This window comes from Danio rerio, chromosome 20, assembly GCF_049306965.1.
Source record: "Danio rerio strain Tuebingen ecotype United States chromosome 20, GRCz12tu, whole genome shotgun sequence".
Classification (NCBI taxonomy): Eukaryota; Metazoa; Chordata; class Actinopteri; order Cypriniformes; family Danionidae; genus Danio; species Danio rerio.
Genome location: NC_133195.1, coordinates 45859620 through 45874823, shown reverse-complemented (window position 1 = coordinate 45874823; position 15204 = coordinate 45859620). Strand labels below are relative to the sequence as shown.

Genomic DNA, 15204 nt, shown 5'->3' with positions numbered 1-15204 from the left:
TACACACTCATTCACACACATACACTACAGCCAATTTAGTTTATTCAATTCACCTATAGTGCATGTTTATGGGGGACACAAGAGAACCTGGAGGAAACCCACACAAACAGGGTGAGAACATGCAAACTCCACACAGAAATGCCAACTGGCCCAGCCGGGACTTGAACCAGCGACCTTCTTGCTATGAGGCGACAGTGCTAACCACTGAGCCACCGTGACTCCCAAATTATGCTTTTAAAATCATTATACAATCACAGGCCTCAAAAACATATGAAACTGACAAATTTTGAAGCAAAATCAACATTACATTTACTGCAATGTGACTATTGCGAATGATCACATTGTAATAACGATGCTGAAATTATATATTGTGCAGTCCTAATTAAGTCTTAAGTCCTCTTGCCGAGTTGTGCCACAACAGTCATAATACATTAAACAAAACTGCTCATTTAAATCCAAGACATCTAAAGTTTACTTGCGCGAGGATTACAGCAAATGTCTTCGTGCCACCAAAAAAGGTAAAACAAATATTATAGCATGTGATTTAGGGGAGTTGGAAGTTCATGGGAAGGAAGAACATGAGCATATTACCTAATAACATCATCGAGTTGACAAATGCTTCCATAAACATGCCAACTCCAGCCAAACAAACTACTACTGATATTTTAAGCCACTCAAGAGTGTTTTACATGCCATGTTTGGAGAAAGTGAAGGAACGCTAGTGTTCTGCCTACTTAACGGTATTTTTTGTATGCATACTAATTTTGTGGAAACAATATATTTCATAATATGAATTCAAAATTGAACATACTTCTGTTAATCTTAATGATAATCTTGTGATTATCAATTAATAGAATGAAATGCTATTTAATATAATTTATTTAACACATCTGGGTGTGTTTATAGCCTGTTTTGAACCAGTATGAAAAAAAAAATAGGGGTTTGTTTTATAAACAAATTTAATTTTACAAATATTTATTAAGAAACTAATTCCATATATATATATATATATATATATATATATATATATATATATATATATATATATATATATATATATATATATATATATATATATAAAAATATATATATATATAAAAAAAAAAAAAAATATATATATATATATATATATATATATATATATATATATATATATATATATATATATATGTATATATATATATATTGGACTGAAATTAAAAGTCTGTGTGCACGTACCCCATTCTAACCTTTCATTTGTTCCAAACATTGACTTTCTTCTGTTAAACACAAAAGAAGATCATTTGGATAATTTTGCAAACCTGTAACTTAATATTAACATCTAATATTTGTTTTTTCTACAATAGTTACAGGTTTTCACCATTCTTCAAAATATCTTCTTTTGTGTTCAACAGAATAAACTATTTAATAAGAGTTTAGGAACATACAACATTGAGTAAATAGTGAGTACATTTACATTTTTGGGTGAATTATCCCTGTAAGCTTAGGCTGAGGGGTTTAGAGTATAAAGCATGACAGTAAACAACCTGAAATAACTTTAGCTTAAATTACAGACCAAGATGTCACAAAAACAGTTCATGTCATACAACAAATGCTGCATCAGCTATTATACATGACAAGACCTAAAAGTAATAATAACTGTCATTTATTTTCTATATACTGTTTATTTTATGATTTGTGTTTTCTGTTTATTTAGGGTTTTGAATTGCATTATGGGACCTTGATCTCTGCTCTGACGACTTTTAAGGATGAAAATTCAACTCTACAGTTTAAAAAAAGTGACTTTTATTGACATTTTAGTAGATTAAAATAATATTGTGAGGGATAATAAATAGAGGAATAAGTCTGTAAAATAACAGAAAATATACTGCCAGTTTATTACAAGCTTTTTATACCATAATTTAAAACACCAACGCAGACAATACATCACTTTAAAACTATTAAAAATGTTAATAAAATCAACTTTTCAAGGTTTAATCTTGTTGAAAGATAGATCAAGGTCTTATAATGCAATTCAAAAGCATAAATAAACAGGGAAAATTAAAACATGAATCATAACAGATAGAAAACTGCTAATTTAAGGATTTTTTTTTAGAGTGTACACATAATTTTTCTGTAATTTTACTTTACTTATTTTTCATACCACACCTGCTGCAAGATTACTTTGACCTACTTACTGTTAAACGACTGCAGGAACGCAAGATAAAGAATACCAGGATGTGTGAGCGAGTACACACACACATACACACACACACACACTAAAGTGCACACAAACTCTTTCAGATGCATCAACACCATTGTGTGAACCACACATTAGTAGGCCTGAAAGCCTCATAACGGAAACAAACCAACCGCAAAAGCTTGTGTCACTGAAGACCAGCACAACTATAATCAACCACACAGACATCACAGCATGAAGTTTGATATAAATAGACAATGCACAATGGCGTTTGGACGATGACTACAAAAACAACTTCTGCACTGTATTCTAGAAATATGTGATAAATATTAGCACATTCAATCAGAATGTTGTCTAATTTCATCACATGATACACATCCTAAAAAAGGGGTGCCCAAACCTTTTCTTGTGAGATGCCTAAATTCAAACTTGATAGAGGCTAGTGGGCTGAAGGTTAATAGAGTTGCTATGGATAATTTCCTAATTTATTTAATAATATTTAAAAACCACTAAAAATATTGCTTTATATTTACTAATACAGTATTTTTTTTACATCGTATAATGACCTTATTCTCATTTATAACAGAACGGAGTTACACTAGTTTTTGCCTTGAAATGCTCACCTATGTCGATTGCATAGTCCTCTATTTTTCGAGTGACAGTATTTATGATTTAAAAACTCTGATTCAATTATATTTATCTGAAACATTTAATTTCAATTAGATTTTTTTTGTAGCAAAATAAAACAAACAAACAAACAAACAAACAAAAACAGGTTAGGACAAATTAGAAATGACAATCTAATGACAAATTAGAATCTGAAAATCTGTTAAAGGTATTTCCCCAAACCCATCTATCATTATCAGATGGGATGGTGGGACAAATCAAAGGTTACAATGGGCCAACTTTGGGTCGTAGGACCTACTTTGGGCATCTATGCTTAAAAGCATCTTTAAAAAAATGAGCTGCCTTATATTTATCTTAATATAATTAATAGAAATATAAAAACTACGTTAATAATAATAGATTTTTCATTTTTAACTGTTCAACAAATTTCATGTTGCATTCCTTTTTTATTTGTACTTTGTGGTGTGTAAGTTCAATAAATACAATAAATTAGCAATATTGTGTATAAATATAGCTATATAATATATTTAAATGCAATTTAAACATTAATGAATCATCAATCATTAAAAAAGCGGATGCTGCTCAAGAGACATCATTGATGATTATTCATGTCAAAAAATCGTTGTGCTGCTTCATGTTTTGTATAATTCATTTTATATTTTGCTCTTTTGAATAATATTTTCACCAAGTATTTAGACAGTAAACGACTACATTTGTAATATATCTACAAAATAAACCGCTTCTTTACTGTATGCTACAAATATGTATATAAAGCCCACGGATCAATATTGTCTTATTTTCTCACAATTTATGTATAATATATAAATAAAACTATTTAGCTATTTTATGAAACTTAATGAATCATCAATCATCTAAAACGCTGATTTTCGGCTCAAAAAACATCCCAGATTATTATTCATGTTGAAAACCGTTGTGCTGCTTCATATTTTTTGTGGAATTCGTTATATACACTCACCGGCCACTTTGTTAGGTACACATTGCTAATATCGGGTTGGAACCCCTTTTGCCTTTAGAACTGCCTTAATCCTTCGAGGCATAGATTCAACAAGATACTGGAAAAATTCCTCAGAGATTTCAGTCCATAATAACATGATAGGATCACGCAGTTTCTGCAGTTTTGTGAGCTGCACATCCATAATGCGAATCTCCCATTCCACCACATCCCTAAGGTGATCGATTAGATTGAGCCTGGAGCCTTAGAGATGCTCCTCTGCATTCCCTAGTTGTAATAAGTATGAGTTGTTGATGACCTCTGGCATTAACAAGGCATTTGCGCCCCCAGAACTGCCTCTCACTGGATATTTTCTCTTTTTCAGACCATTCTATGTAAACCCTAGACATGGTTGTGTGTGAAAACCCCAGCAGATCAGCAGTTTCCGAAATACTCAGACCAGTCTGTCTGGCATCAACAACCATGCCAAATTCAAAGCTACTTAAATCACCTTTCTTCCCCATTCTGATGCTCGGTTTGAACTGCAGCAGGTCGTCTTGATCTATTAGCCTAAATGCACTGAGTTGCTGCCATGTGATTGACTGATTAGAAATTTGTGTTAACGTGCAGCTGGACAGGTGTACCTAATAAAGTGGCCAGTGAGTGTATATTTTTACTTTTTTGTTTTTGCTTTTCAAAAAAAAAAAAAAAAAAAGTTATTTCATCAGGAATAAATAAACAATACACAACTGCATTTTAGTTAGATCTACAAAATAAACAACTCCTGTACTTCATGCTAGAGATATGAATACTAGCACACAGATGCAATCTGCATGTCATCATATTTTGTCACATGATTTATGATGTAATATCTCTGGTGTTTGTTCTGAGCTAACAGAATCGGACTCCGCTATTGGTTGCTATATTTTGATGACAGATTAGTGTCATATGGAGGTCAGCTGACTAGTTGGATAAGGCCAAACAAACAAGCGAACAGATAAGAGCAATGAGCATTTAATACAGCCCTGGGTGACAGACTTTTCTACTGCAAAGATGGTTAAAAGTAATGAGAACCATTTGGCAGTTCCTTTGAAGCATTTTAAGGTTTAACGTGATTACAGACCAGGCAAAAAAACAAATCGTCTCAGCATTTTGGCGATTGAATCAATAGGAAACATTATTACCCCATCACGTTCTGGTCACACTGCACCACAAAATGAACTGAAATGTAACGAAAGTGAAATTATATACAACTACTGCTCAGAGTTTTGAGTTTATTGTCATATCAGCTTTAATAGACATGTTTTCATCCACCAATTTTTCTATGCGCATTTTGGATATGTGTATTAAAAAAAAGTTGATAGAAACACCAAGATGCAACTAAATTTTAATTTAATTAATTCATAAACAAACAAATGTGCATAACTGAGGGTATTTTTTCATTTGATAAGAAAAGATGCACATAAACTATGATGGAAACACTTTTGTCGAACAAATTAAAGTATGCACATTAAAAAGTCATGTGATTTTGTTTAAGGAGATCACTCCAAAAACCTTCATCTCACGCCTTCAAATGCCATCACGTGTTTATTGCATGTCATTTAATAAATGAAGAAAAGATTGACGCAGCTTCTCCTACCTCAGCAAATTCTGTTTTTATATTTGATATTTTGTGCCAGTAAATCAGGAAGTGGGGATTTTGTTCTTATTGACTCATTGGATGGAAACGCTGCTTTATTCGCTTGTCTTTTATGCGATATTCCAGTTTTGCGCATCGCTAATGATGATTTGATGGAAATAACTGATCACATTTACAGTTTATGAACAACAACTTTTTTATAAAATATAGTACACAGCATAAATGAGCACACCGCCCTTTGAAAAATATATATTTTTAACCATATCTCAGTCAATATGGACAATAAGTGTTGATGTATTTAAATGAACAGTTTTATTAAATGCAATTTTTTATTAAAATACCATATTTAAGACCAGAAAGATAATACTTTTCTGCCATTTCTTAGTGAATATAGACAATATATGTTGGTGTGTGTTTAAACAGTATTTTTTATTAAAGTGAGAGTGTGGTCACTAAAACATCTTTAGGAATAGAAAGATTAGACTTTTAAATTTAAATAAGGGGCTGTAAAAAAACTACAGTATTCAGCTAAATGCAATTTTTTTATGGTTTATTACATTTTTATTTTAAAGTTTTCTTTTACATATTTATTGGAATGTACTCATTTTTGCACTGTGAATTTACAGATTAATGCATAACCCCTTTGAAAATGTATATTTTTATCTATTTCTCAGCGAATATTTACAATATATGTTGTTGTATGTTTTATTAAACAGTAATTTTTATTAAAATAAAAGTGTGGTCACTAAAACATCTTCAGGAATAGGAAGAAAATACTTTTAAATTCAAATGAGGGGTTGCAAAAATGATAAACTACAGTATTTCAGCTAAATGTAACATTTTTTATGGTCCTCTGGATTTTTCATTTTTATTACAATTGTATCTAATAGTTTTTTCCTAACATATTTATTGTGGTGTATTAATTTTGCACTGTGATCTTAAGCTATTTTCTTAGATTAGTTTCAGTTTTGGCTTTGGTACTGACTAGGGCTGCACGATTTAGATTTTCTGTTATTTATATTGCAATAATCCGCAAGATAGCTAAACAATAAAGTTAAGAAATCATTTTAGATTAATTGGGATAATTTTTTTAGGGGAATACATTAGCATAAAATATAATAATCAGAGATATCCTTTATATCAGAGATTTACAGGATATAGAAATAAAAAAGTCACATGTACAATAAAGCTGTTTAGTCTTCATTGTGTAAATAATTAAATACAATTGGCATTGTTAAAGCTACACACTTAATAATTATAATTCCTTGTGCTCAAATGCTTTAAATTTGCTTCAAATGTTAACAGGCCTTAAAAACACAAGCAACTGATAAAATCTGACTTTATTACAGTTAAACTGCAATGACTGAAATGAACTGTTGTACCTGGTCAACTGCAATCATGACTCCAGGTTGCACGTCCTTCAATGTAACTACTGCGGATTCACACATTACGACATCTAAATGCTAAAACAAGGCTAAATAATATATTTTGTGTAGCCCTAGTACAAATTTTTATACTCATTTTTTTTTTGGTTTAGCACCCATAGAAAGTATTCATTTAAAAGACAGATCTGTACTTATTTATTCTGAGCACTGTAGGTTTACTACAATAATAATTTAAAAACATTAACAACATATAATAATACATAACAAATGTTTTTTAAAGTGTACCCCTTTTAAAGGATTTGCAATTAAAAATAAGCACTATTGTTCAAAAGTGTGCAGTCAATAGGTTTTGGGTTTTTGAAAACTTAGCAATTTTATTAAGCAATGATGCATTAATCCAATCCAAAGTAACAGAGAAGCCATTTAGAAAATAACAAAAACTATAAATAACTTATATTTTGACCTCTCGATTCGGAGCCATAAAATCATAATTATATCATGGTTTAGAAATCAAAAGTGTTTTCAAAACTGGAGAAGAAATGAGCACTAAATCAGCATTTTATGATTTCTGAGGGCGCATGTGACACTGAATACTGAAGTAATAATGACTGATAAAAATTTATCACATGACTAACATGTCATTTAAATTCTAATAACTGTCACACTATACTTCACATTAAGAACATAGGAATGGTATACTGCATAAAGTAAATATGTGACCCGTGAACACAAAAATCACAGGGTTTCTACAGGTTTCATCTAGTCAAATTTAAGACATTTTAAGACCATTATGAATAAAATTTCTGACTTGCACAAGGCTAAACGGGCGAGGCAGTGGCGCAGTAGGTAGTGCTGTCGCCTCACAGCAAGAAGGTCGCTGGGTTGCTGGTTCGAACCTCGGCTCAGTTGGCGTTTCTGTGTGGAGTTTGCATGTCCTCCCTGCATTCGTGTGGGTTTCCTCCGGGCTCCGGTTTCCCCCACAGTCATGCGGTAGGCTAAATTGTCAGTAGTGTATGAGTGAGTGTGTGAATGTGTGTGTGGACGTTTCCCAGAGATGGGTTGTGGCTGGAAGGGCATCTGCTGCGTAAAAACTTGCTGGATAAGTTGGCGGTTGGCGACCCCGGATTAATAAAGGGACTAAGCCGACAAGAAAATGAATGAATTACTGAACAAGGCTAAACTCTAAGGATTTTTCAAATGGCCCGGTTAAAACATTAAAAACAAATGTTATAGTAAGGAAGATAATTAAAACCATATGTATATAAACAGAAATATAAATAGAATTGGTAAATAGAGTTAATAAATAAACTTTTGTTAAAAGGTATTTTGAGATGGAATGTTAGTGATTGTACAGGTGTTGGTCCGATTGGGTGGCTTTATTTGGACATGGGAAAATTAATACCCGTTTAAAATGATTTAAGACCTACAACACAATATTTCAGTGAATTTTTAATGCCTAAAATTTTGATTTTGAAATTATAAATTTAAAAATTTCAGTATCTAAATACTAATATATATACATACAGTTGAAGTCAGAATTATTAGCCCCCCTGAATTATTAGACCGCTTGTTTATATTCCCCAATTTCTTTTTAACAGAAGATCTTTTTTAACACATTTTTAAACATAATAGTTTTAATAACTCATTTCTAATAACTGATTGATTTTATCTTTCTTCTGAAGACAGTAAATAATATTTGACTAGATATTTTTCAAGACACTTCAATACAGCTTAAAGTGACATTTAAAGGCTTAACTAGGTTAATTAGGTTATAGGCAAGTTATTCTATAACGATGGTTTATTCTGTAGACTATCGACAAAAAATTTAGCTTGAAGGGGCTGATAATTTTGTCCCTAAAACGGTGTTAAAAAAAATTTAAAACTGCTTTTCTTCTAGCCGAAATAAAACAAATAAGACTTTCTCCAGAAGAAAAAAATATTATCAGACACGTTGTGAAAATTTCCTTGCTCTGTTAAACATTATTTGGGAAATATTTAAAAAAGGAGAAAAAAAATTTGAAGGGGGCTAATAATTCTGACTTCAACTGTATCTACTTTGTTTAATTAGGATTATATTTTACAGAGATGCAACTAGTTAAATATCCTGAATCTGAGGGTTTAAATACTGATAAAATCTAAATAATACTGATAAAATCATCTTTAAAGATATCCAAATTAAGTGCTTAGCAATGCACGCAACTAATAAAAATGCTTTAAAACATTCACAGTAGGAAATTTAATAAATTTTTTCAGGGTAGGTGTACATTACATAATAATCTAATTATTTTTTGCATAAAAGAAAAATCTTTAATTTAAACCCATACAATGTATTTTTGCCTAAAGCTAAAAATGTACCCATGCAAAATAATAAGTTTTGTCATCCATGATCACATATCTAGAAATTATATTTCCATTAGGACTGTTATAATGGCACTGACACGCTTTTTCATAATACAAAGTGATTAAGAACAGTTTATTCACACCGCAATTACTTTCAATGGAAAATCTCAACATGATACAAATATTAAATGTGTTGTACTATTAAAAAACAGCTTTGCAACACAGGTGTTTGTTGTGAAATCATGGCACACTAGCGCGATGTACTTACCCACTGACTGATGCTGCCCACTTGTAAGATAGTGGGCACAGACCGCACTTCCTTCTCCACATTCTGTTTTTGGAGATGAATCGCAAAGCTTCAGAGCGTAGCTCACATTGTTGTCCTTATCAATGGCCTCCCATTTGTAACTTCACACACACACACAAACACAAAAACAGACAATCAGTGTTGAGTGGATTTAGATACAAAATAACTGGTCACAGTAATAAATTAGGCCTATTTTAGCTCTAAAAAAGTAAAGTAATGGACTATTTTTTACATTTTAGGCTATTTCAATTAGGTCATTTTAATGTACCTGCCTTAACCGTTGCATTTAAATTGAACCATTTTGTATAAATCAATTCAGAGAAGTAGAATGATATATATTTTGTAGATGTTTCAACTACATAACATTTATCATTTATAAAGACAACTCCATGTGCTTAAGAAAAAATGACAGAGAATCAGGTTATGACAATATAGGGCTAAAATTCAGCAGAGTAATTAAAAATATATAGATTTTTTGTTATTCAGATATTTTGCATTTAAACTCTGTTTTTCAAATAAAGAAGATTTACTAAGGCAACTGTACGTGCTTAAGAATAAAAATCAACTGAGAGTTAGGTTATGACAATATAGGGTAGAAATCTAAATCTAGGGTAGTAATTGTTAATATATACTATTCTGCATTTTAACTAAAATTTTTCAACTAAAGAAGGATTCATTTGACTGTAAACTGCACATTAGATGTAAAAAGCGTAAATGTAAATGTATGAAAAGTCATATGTATGAAATATGGTGTCATTTCTTTGAAACTTTTGTGTTATGGTGTGTATATATACTAGGGCTGCACGGTATTGGAAATATAACAGTGCAATATTTGTTTATTCTGTGATATATATTGCAATATGAATACAAATTCACTAGATTAATTCCATAATTATTTGGAAAGAATGTATAATTTTAAAAATTGATCGGGACGGTTCTGTAGGGGAGAGCAAAAAATATAAGAACAAATCTAAAAGCATAAATTCAATCAAGAAAAAGATACAGTTGAACCGTATTCAGATATACAGTAATTGAAAAATAAAATGCCAATGAATACTGTAGATAATATACTGTAATCGATATTCATTTGTCAATGTTGCACATGGTACAATTTGTTAAGCCTGGATGCTTTTAACCCCCCCACCAGTCACAGGCCTCAAAAACACTCGAGAAATGGTTAATTATAATCCAGACTCCACACTGCATATACTCGTGATGTGACCATTGCGAATGATCACATTGAGATATCGATATATTGTGCAGCCCTAATATATATACTGTACATATATATTTTAAACTAAAATAAACAATACTGTTTGACTCAAATGTAAAAAAATTGAGCCAAGATTCCATAATCAGACATTACTTTCTATTACATATCAAGCAACCAAATTACGTTTCAGACTAAGTAATTAGAAAAGTAATTGAAACATCGCAATGATTATGTAATCGATTACATTTTTTTTAAGTAACTTGCACAAAGAATCAAACATCTTGAGCAGAATTGACATCAGCAACATGACATGAAGGCTCAATCATAAAAAGAAGGCCAGTGCCTAAATGAATACATTTCATTGTCTGATTTGGCAAAAGTATCTATCTATTGTGCTGTTAATTTGGGTCATTGAGGTAAAGCTGGTTTATATTCGCACATTCGTACTTTCTTTTTAATAATAGTTTCAGAAAAGTATTATTTGCAAATTCTAAACAGGGAAATCATATTAGCACCCAGTGACATTGATGTAAAGTTGGTTTTATATTAACATATTTTGACTTAATAATCCTAATGCTGTTTTAAAGTCAGACTTGCATGAGATTTCAGACCGAATATTCAAACTAGAGTGGTAAACAAAATAGAGACGGTGTCACAAGTTGTAAATGCAATGACTATCGAACACCAACAGTGTTCACAGTCAATAAAATTGTACTAATATTGTTTTGAAGTCATGCATGTATGTGATTACAGACGGAATATTTAAAATAGCTTGGTAAACAATATAAAGAACGTGTTACTGTTAAAAAATTTTATCATTTGCAACCAACTTTACTTCATAGGTTGGGTCTAGATACCTAAATGCAGTCAGGGCCACAACTATCACTCTATCATCATATAAATTGCAATAAACAGGAAAGTAAAACACGTTTAATCTTAATTAATCACATCTTAACGAGTGTTTATGTGATACTCGTCAATCCTATCCAGCAAAGATCATCGTTAAGAGTGTTTGTTTATTTAGGATCTCACCTGCACAGATCCTGGTACCATAGGCTGTCATCCGAAGCCGCCGCTGACGACACGCATTGTAGAAATAGAAAAGTATTAATAATAACAGTAGCAGCGACTCCGCAAAATCCAACACGACCCATATTTTACACAAGGAAATTTATTAGTGCGCTTCTTCCGACATGATACAGCAGTCCTTTCTGATTACTGATCATTACCCGTGTAGCAGGAACCACTCACAGTCACATGACATGACATGTGGTACAGGTCACGTGGTGCATAGAGCTAGAATGACCCAGAAAGATTTTGAAGTTTGAGCACGATAAAAAGGGGGCTGGGCTTAGCAGGCCATTCACATTTCCGTGTGTGCCATTCAGATGATTTTTATCATTTCTTGCGTTGCGTAAAAGAATATTTGTGATTAGGAGAGTCATTTTCGAAAAACACAACCAATTATCTTTGGCGATTTAAATTGCTTGAAAAAAATCTTTAAAATATACATTTCTTGTTTCATATCATTTCTCGTGTCGTATTTATGATTACTTAAGTAATTTTGGAAACACTTACTTTAACTATCATCTCTAATTAAATTGATATTACTTGAAAAATATCTTAAAAATACACATTTCTGTTTTATATAATTTCTTGCATCGTGTAAAAGTATATTTATAATTAGGAAATAAGTCATTTTCGAAAAACTAACTATAACTGAAATCTGACGATTGAAATTGCTTGCTTACAAATACACATTTCTTGTGTCGTGTAAAAGAACAGGCTAGCGTTATTTATGATTTCTAGAGTCATTTTCGAAAAAAACTAACTGGAACTATTACCTCTAACAAGTTGATTACTTGATGAATATCTACATTTGTTTTATTATTTCTTATGTCCGTGTTGTGTAAAAGAATAGGCTAAGTAACATTATTATGGTTACTTAGGTCATAGAACATTATTAATAGCTATCAATAGATATAAATAGGCTATTACTTGAAGAATATCTTAAAATAGGCCAACAAATTTCTGGTTTATATCATTTCTTGTGTCGTGTAAACGAGTGGGCTAACATATAAAGTCAATTTTAGAAAAAAAATTTAAATACAATGTCTGAAGATTTAGCTTTGTAGAATATCTCAAAAATACAAATTTGTTTTATAAACATAATTTCTCGTGTCGAGTAGAATAATAGGCTAACGTTATACGAACTATTATATCTGACGAATTAAATTAATATAGCCTAACCTGAAAAATATCTTTAAAATACAGTTGTTTTATATCATTTCTTGCGTAGTGTAAATGTACTTATGATTAGGAAAAAAGCCATTTCTGAAAAACTAACCATAACATATTTGACAATTTAAATCGCTTAAAAATACACATCTGTTTTATATTTATGTCGTGTAAAATAATATATTTAGGCTAACAATTAGTAAATTTATGTTTGGGAAAAACTAACTGTAATTTCTAATTAAATTGATGTATATGAAGTAGGCCTATATCTACACATTTGTTTTAACTTTTTATCATTTTTTTGCGTCGCGTAAAAGAATAGGCTAACTTTATTTATGATTTGCCTATTTACTAAATTCATACTTGGAAAAACTTACCGTAATCTCTGTAAAAGTTTGTTTTATTTGAAGAATATTTACACATTCCTGAATATCATTGGGTCGTATAACCGCAACCGTGACGATTTCACTGTAAGTTACCTTTAAAATATATACATGATAATTTATATAATTTCTTGCGTCGTGTAAAATAACAGGCTAATCACATTAACAAATTACAAATAACATTAAAGTCATTTTAGAAAAACTAACCGTAACTGTCATCTCTGACGATTTGCTTTAAGAATTTCTTAAAAATTATTTTCAGTTTGATATAATTTCTTGCGTCGTGAAATAATGCATTTATGATTACTAAAGTCATTTTCGAAAAACAAAAATCTGTAACTATAATCTAAACCGTTACTCTAACGATTTAAATTGATATAATATAAGCGCAGGAGTGGACAAAGGTCGACCGAAGGCAGAGAGGCCGATTGCGCGCGAGAGAAACCGAATGCACGCGAGAGGAGAGGCCGATTGCTGGCTCGCGAGAGAAACCGAGAGACTATTAAAGTTACTATTATTAATTACAATTACTAATACTGTACTATGTTTACTAATTTGTTTCCATGGGTTCTATTTAATGTAAAAATGACACGTTTTGTTATTACAATTGTAACATTTGTGAAGTAATAATTTGCATTTATTTAAGATAATTGAGCAATTTTGCTGACTTTAAAATGCTGTTCTGGAGTGTCATTGTTCTGTTTAAAAAATACCAAACATGATCATGTAAATAAAAAGATTAATATCTTGAAAAAATGCATTTGTACTTCATGTATTGAACTTTGAGCAAATATTTTGAGCACCATTAAATGCCACTAGTATATTTTAATATATAATAATTCATTAGGCATGTAATATAACAAACTGATCATCTTTTTTTAATATGGATAAAATCAAAGGTTATAAAGTACTTTTCTAAAAAAATAAAAAAAAAGGTGTTATATTTTTAATCATCCAAATATTAAACAATTTCAACGAAAAGGAGAAATTCTGTGAACTGCTGACACCTCCAATAATTTTTATGCAGCTCTTTTACATTAGGCTACTGCAGTGGAACAAAATAATGAAACTTAATATTAGATGTCCCCTTAACGTGTTTGAAAATGAAAGCTCCAATAAAAATTGGCTATGTATATTAAATGTCTCTTTCAATTCAAATTAGTATTACCAAAACTATCCTTTTTAAACTTAAACAAAACTTTATCACTTTTCAACAAAAATTTGGAGCCAGAATAAGAACCATTATCAATACTGATCATAAGCAAATCAGTATATTAAAATAATTTCTTAAGTGTATCAATTTCTTAGGTAACTCTTACTAGATTAATGATGCTGAAAATCAGCTTTTAAATCACAAGAATAAATTACACTATGACATTTATTAAAATAAAAACAATCTATTTTAAATTAAGCTTGGCTCTTTTTGGCCAAAGATATCCATGATGACGACACACACATACACTTTATACTGAATCTGATGCAACACTTCAGTAGTAGCACAAACAGCAATCCCTAAATCGTATTAGCTTAAATTATTATATGTTAAAGTATAAAAACATCTCAAAAACATCTTGATTAAATTGATTAAAGACTGTTTGAGCCGCATTGCGCCCTCTGGTGGACAGTATTATTTTGTATCACATGTTCCATCCAATGTTTGCCAGTGAGTCATGGTTCCAAATACATGTTTAAATGTATTGCTTTAGCTTAAACACCATACACATCACATAGGTTTTATATGAAACATAGGTTAAATAGATGTTAATGTAATGAAAACACGTTTAACTGTATACCTTTGCACAGTGTGATAGATATAATAGCGTGTAACACACATTTTGCTACAGTCAGGATGGCCGAGCGGTCTAAGGCGCTGCGTTCAGGTCGCAGTCTCCCCTGGAGGCGTGGGTTCGAATCCCACTTCTGACAACAACCTTTTCCCCG

General features: G+C 31.1%; 1 protein-coding gene and 1 non-coding gene across 3 annotated transcripts in view; one reads left to right on the top strand and one right to left on the bottom strand.

Moving 5' to 3' along the window:
• The window catches only part of igf2r (insulin-like growth factor 2 receptor), a 102931-nt gene extending 90997 nt beyond the window's left edge, over positions 1–11934 (bottom strand). The window contains exons 1-2 of one of the 2 annotated variants that reach the window (XM_021468430.3): positions 11675–11934; positions 9391–9530 (exon numbers count right to left, since the gene is read on the bottom strand). In XM_021468430.3, the coding sequence (XP_021324105.1) occupies positions 9391–9530; positions 11675–11796 (262 nt within the window). In that variant the 5' untranslated portion in view covers positions 11797–11934. The remainder of the gene's footprint in view (positions 1–9390; positions 9531–11674) is intronic. The other variant, NM_001039627.2, reaches the window with a different exon arrangement.
• Positions 11935–15106: 3172 nt separating this feature from the next.
• trnal-cag (transfer RNA leucine (anticodon CAG)) lies at positions 15107–15189 on the top strand. The gene has a single exon. It is a non-coding gene; the product is annotated as a tRNA-Leu (tRNA).
• The last annotated feature ends 15 nt before the right edge of the window (positions 15190–15204 follow it).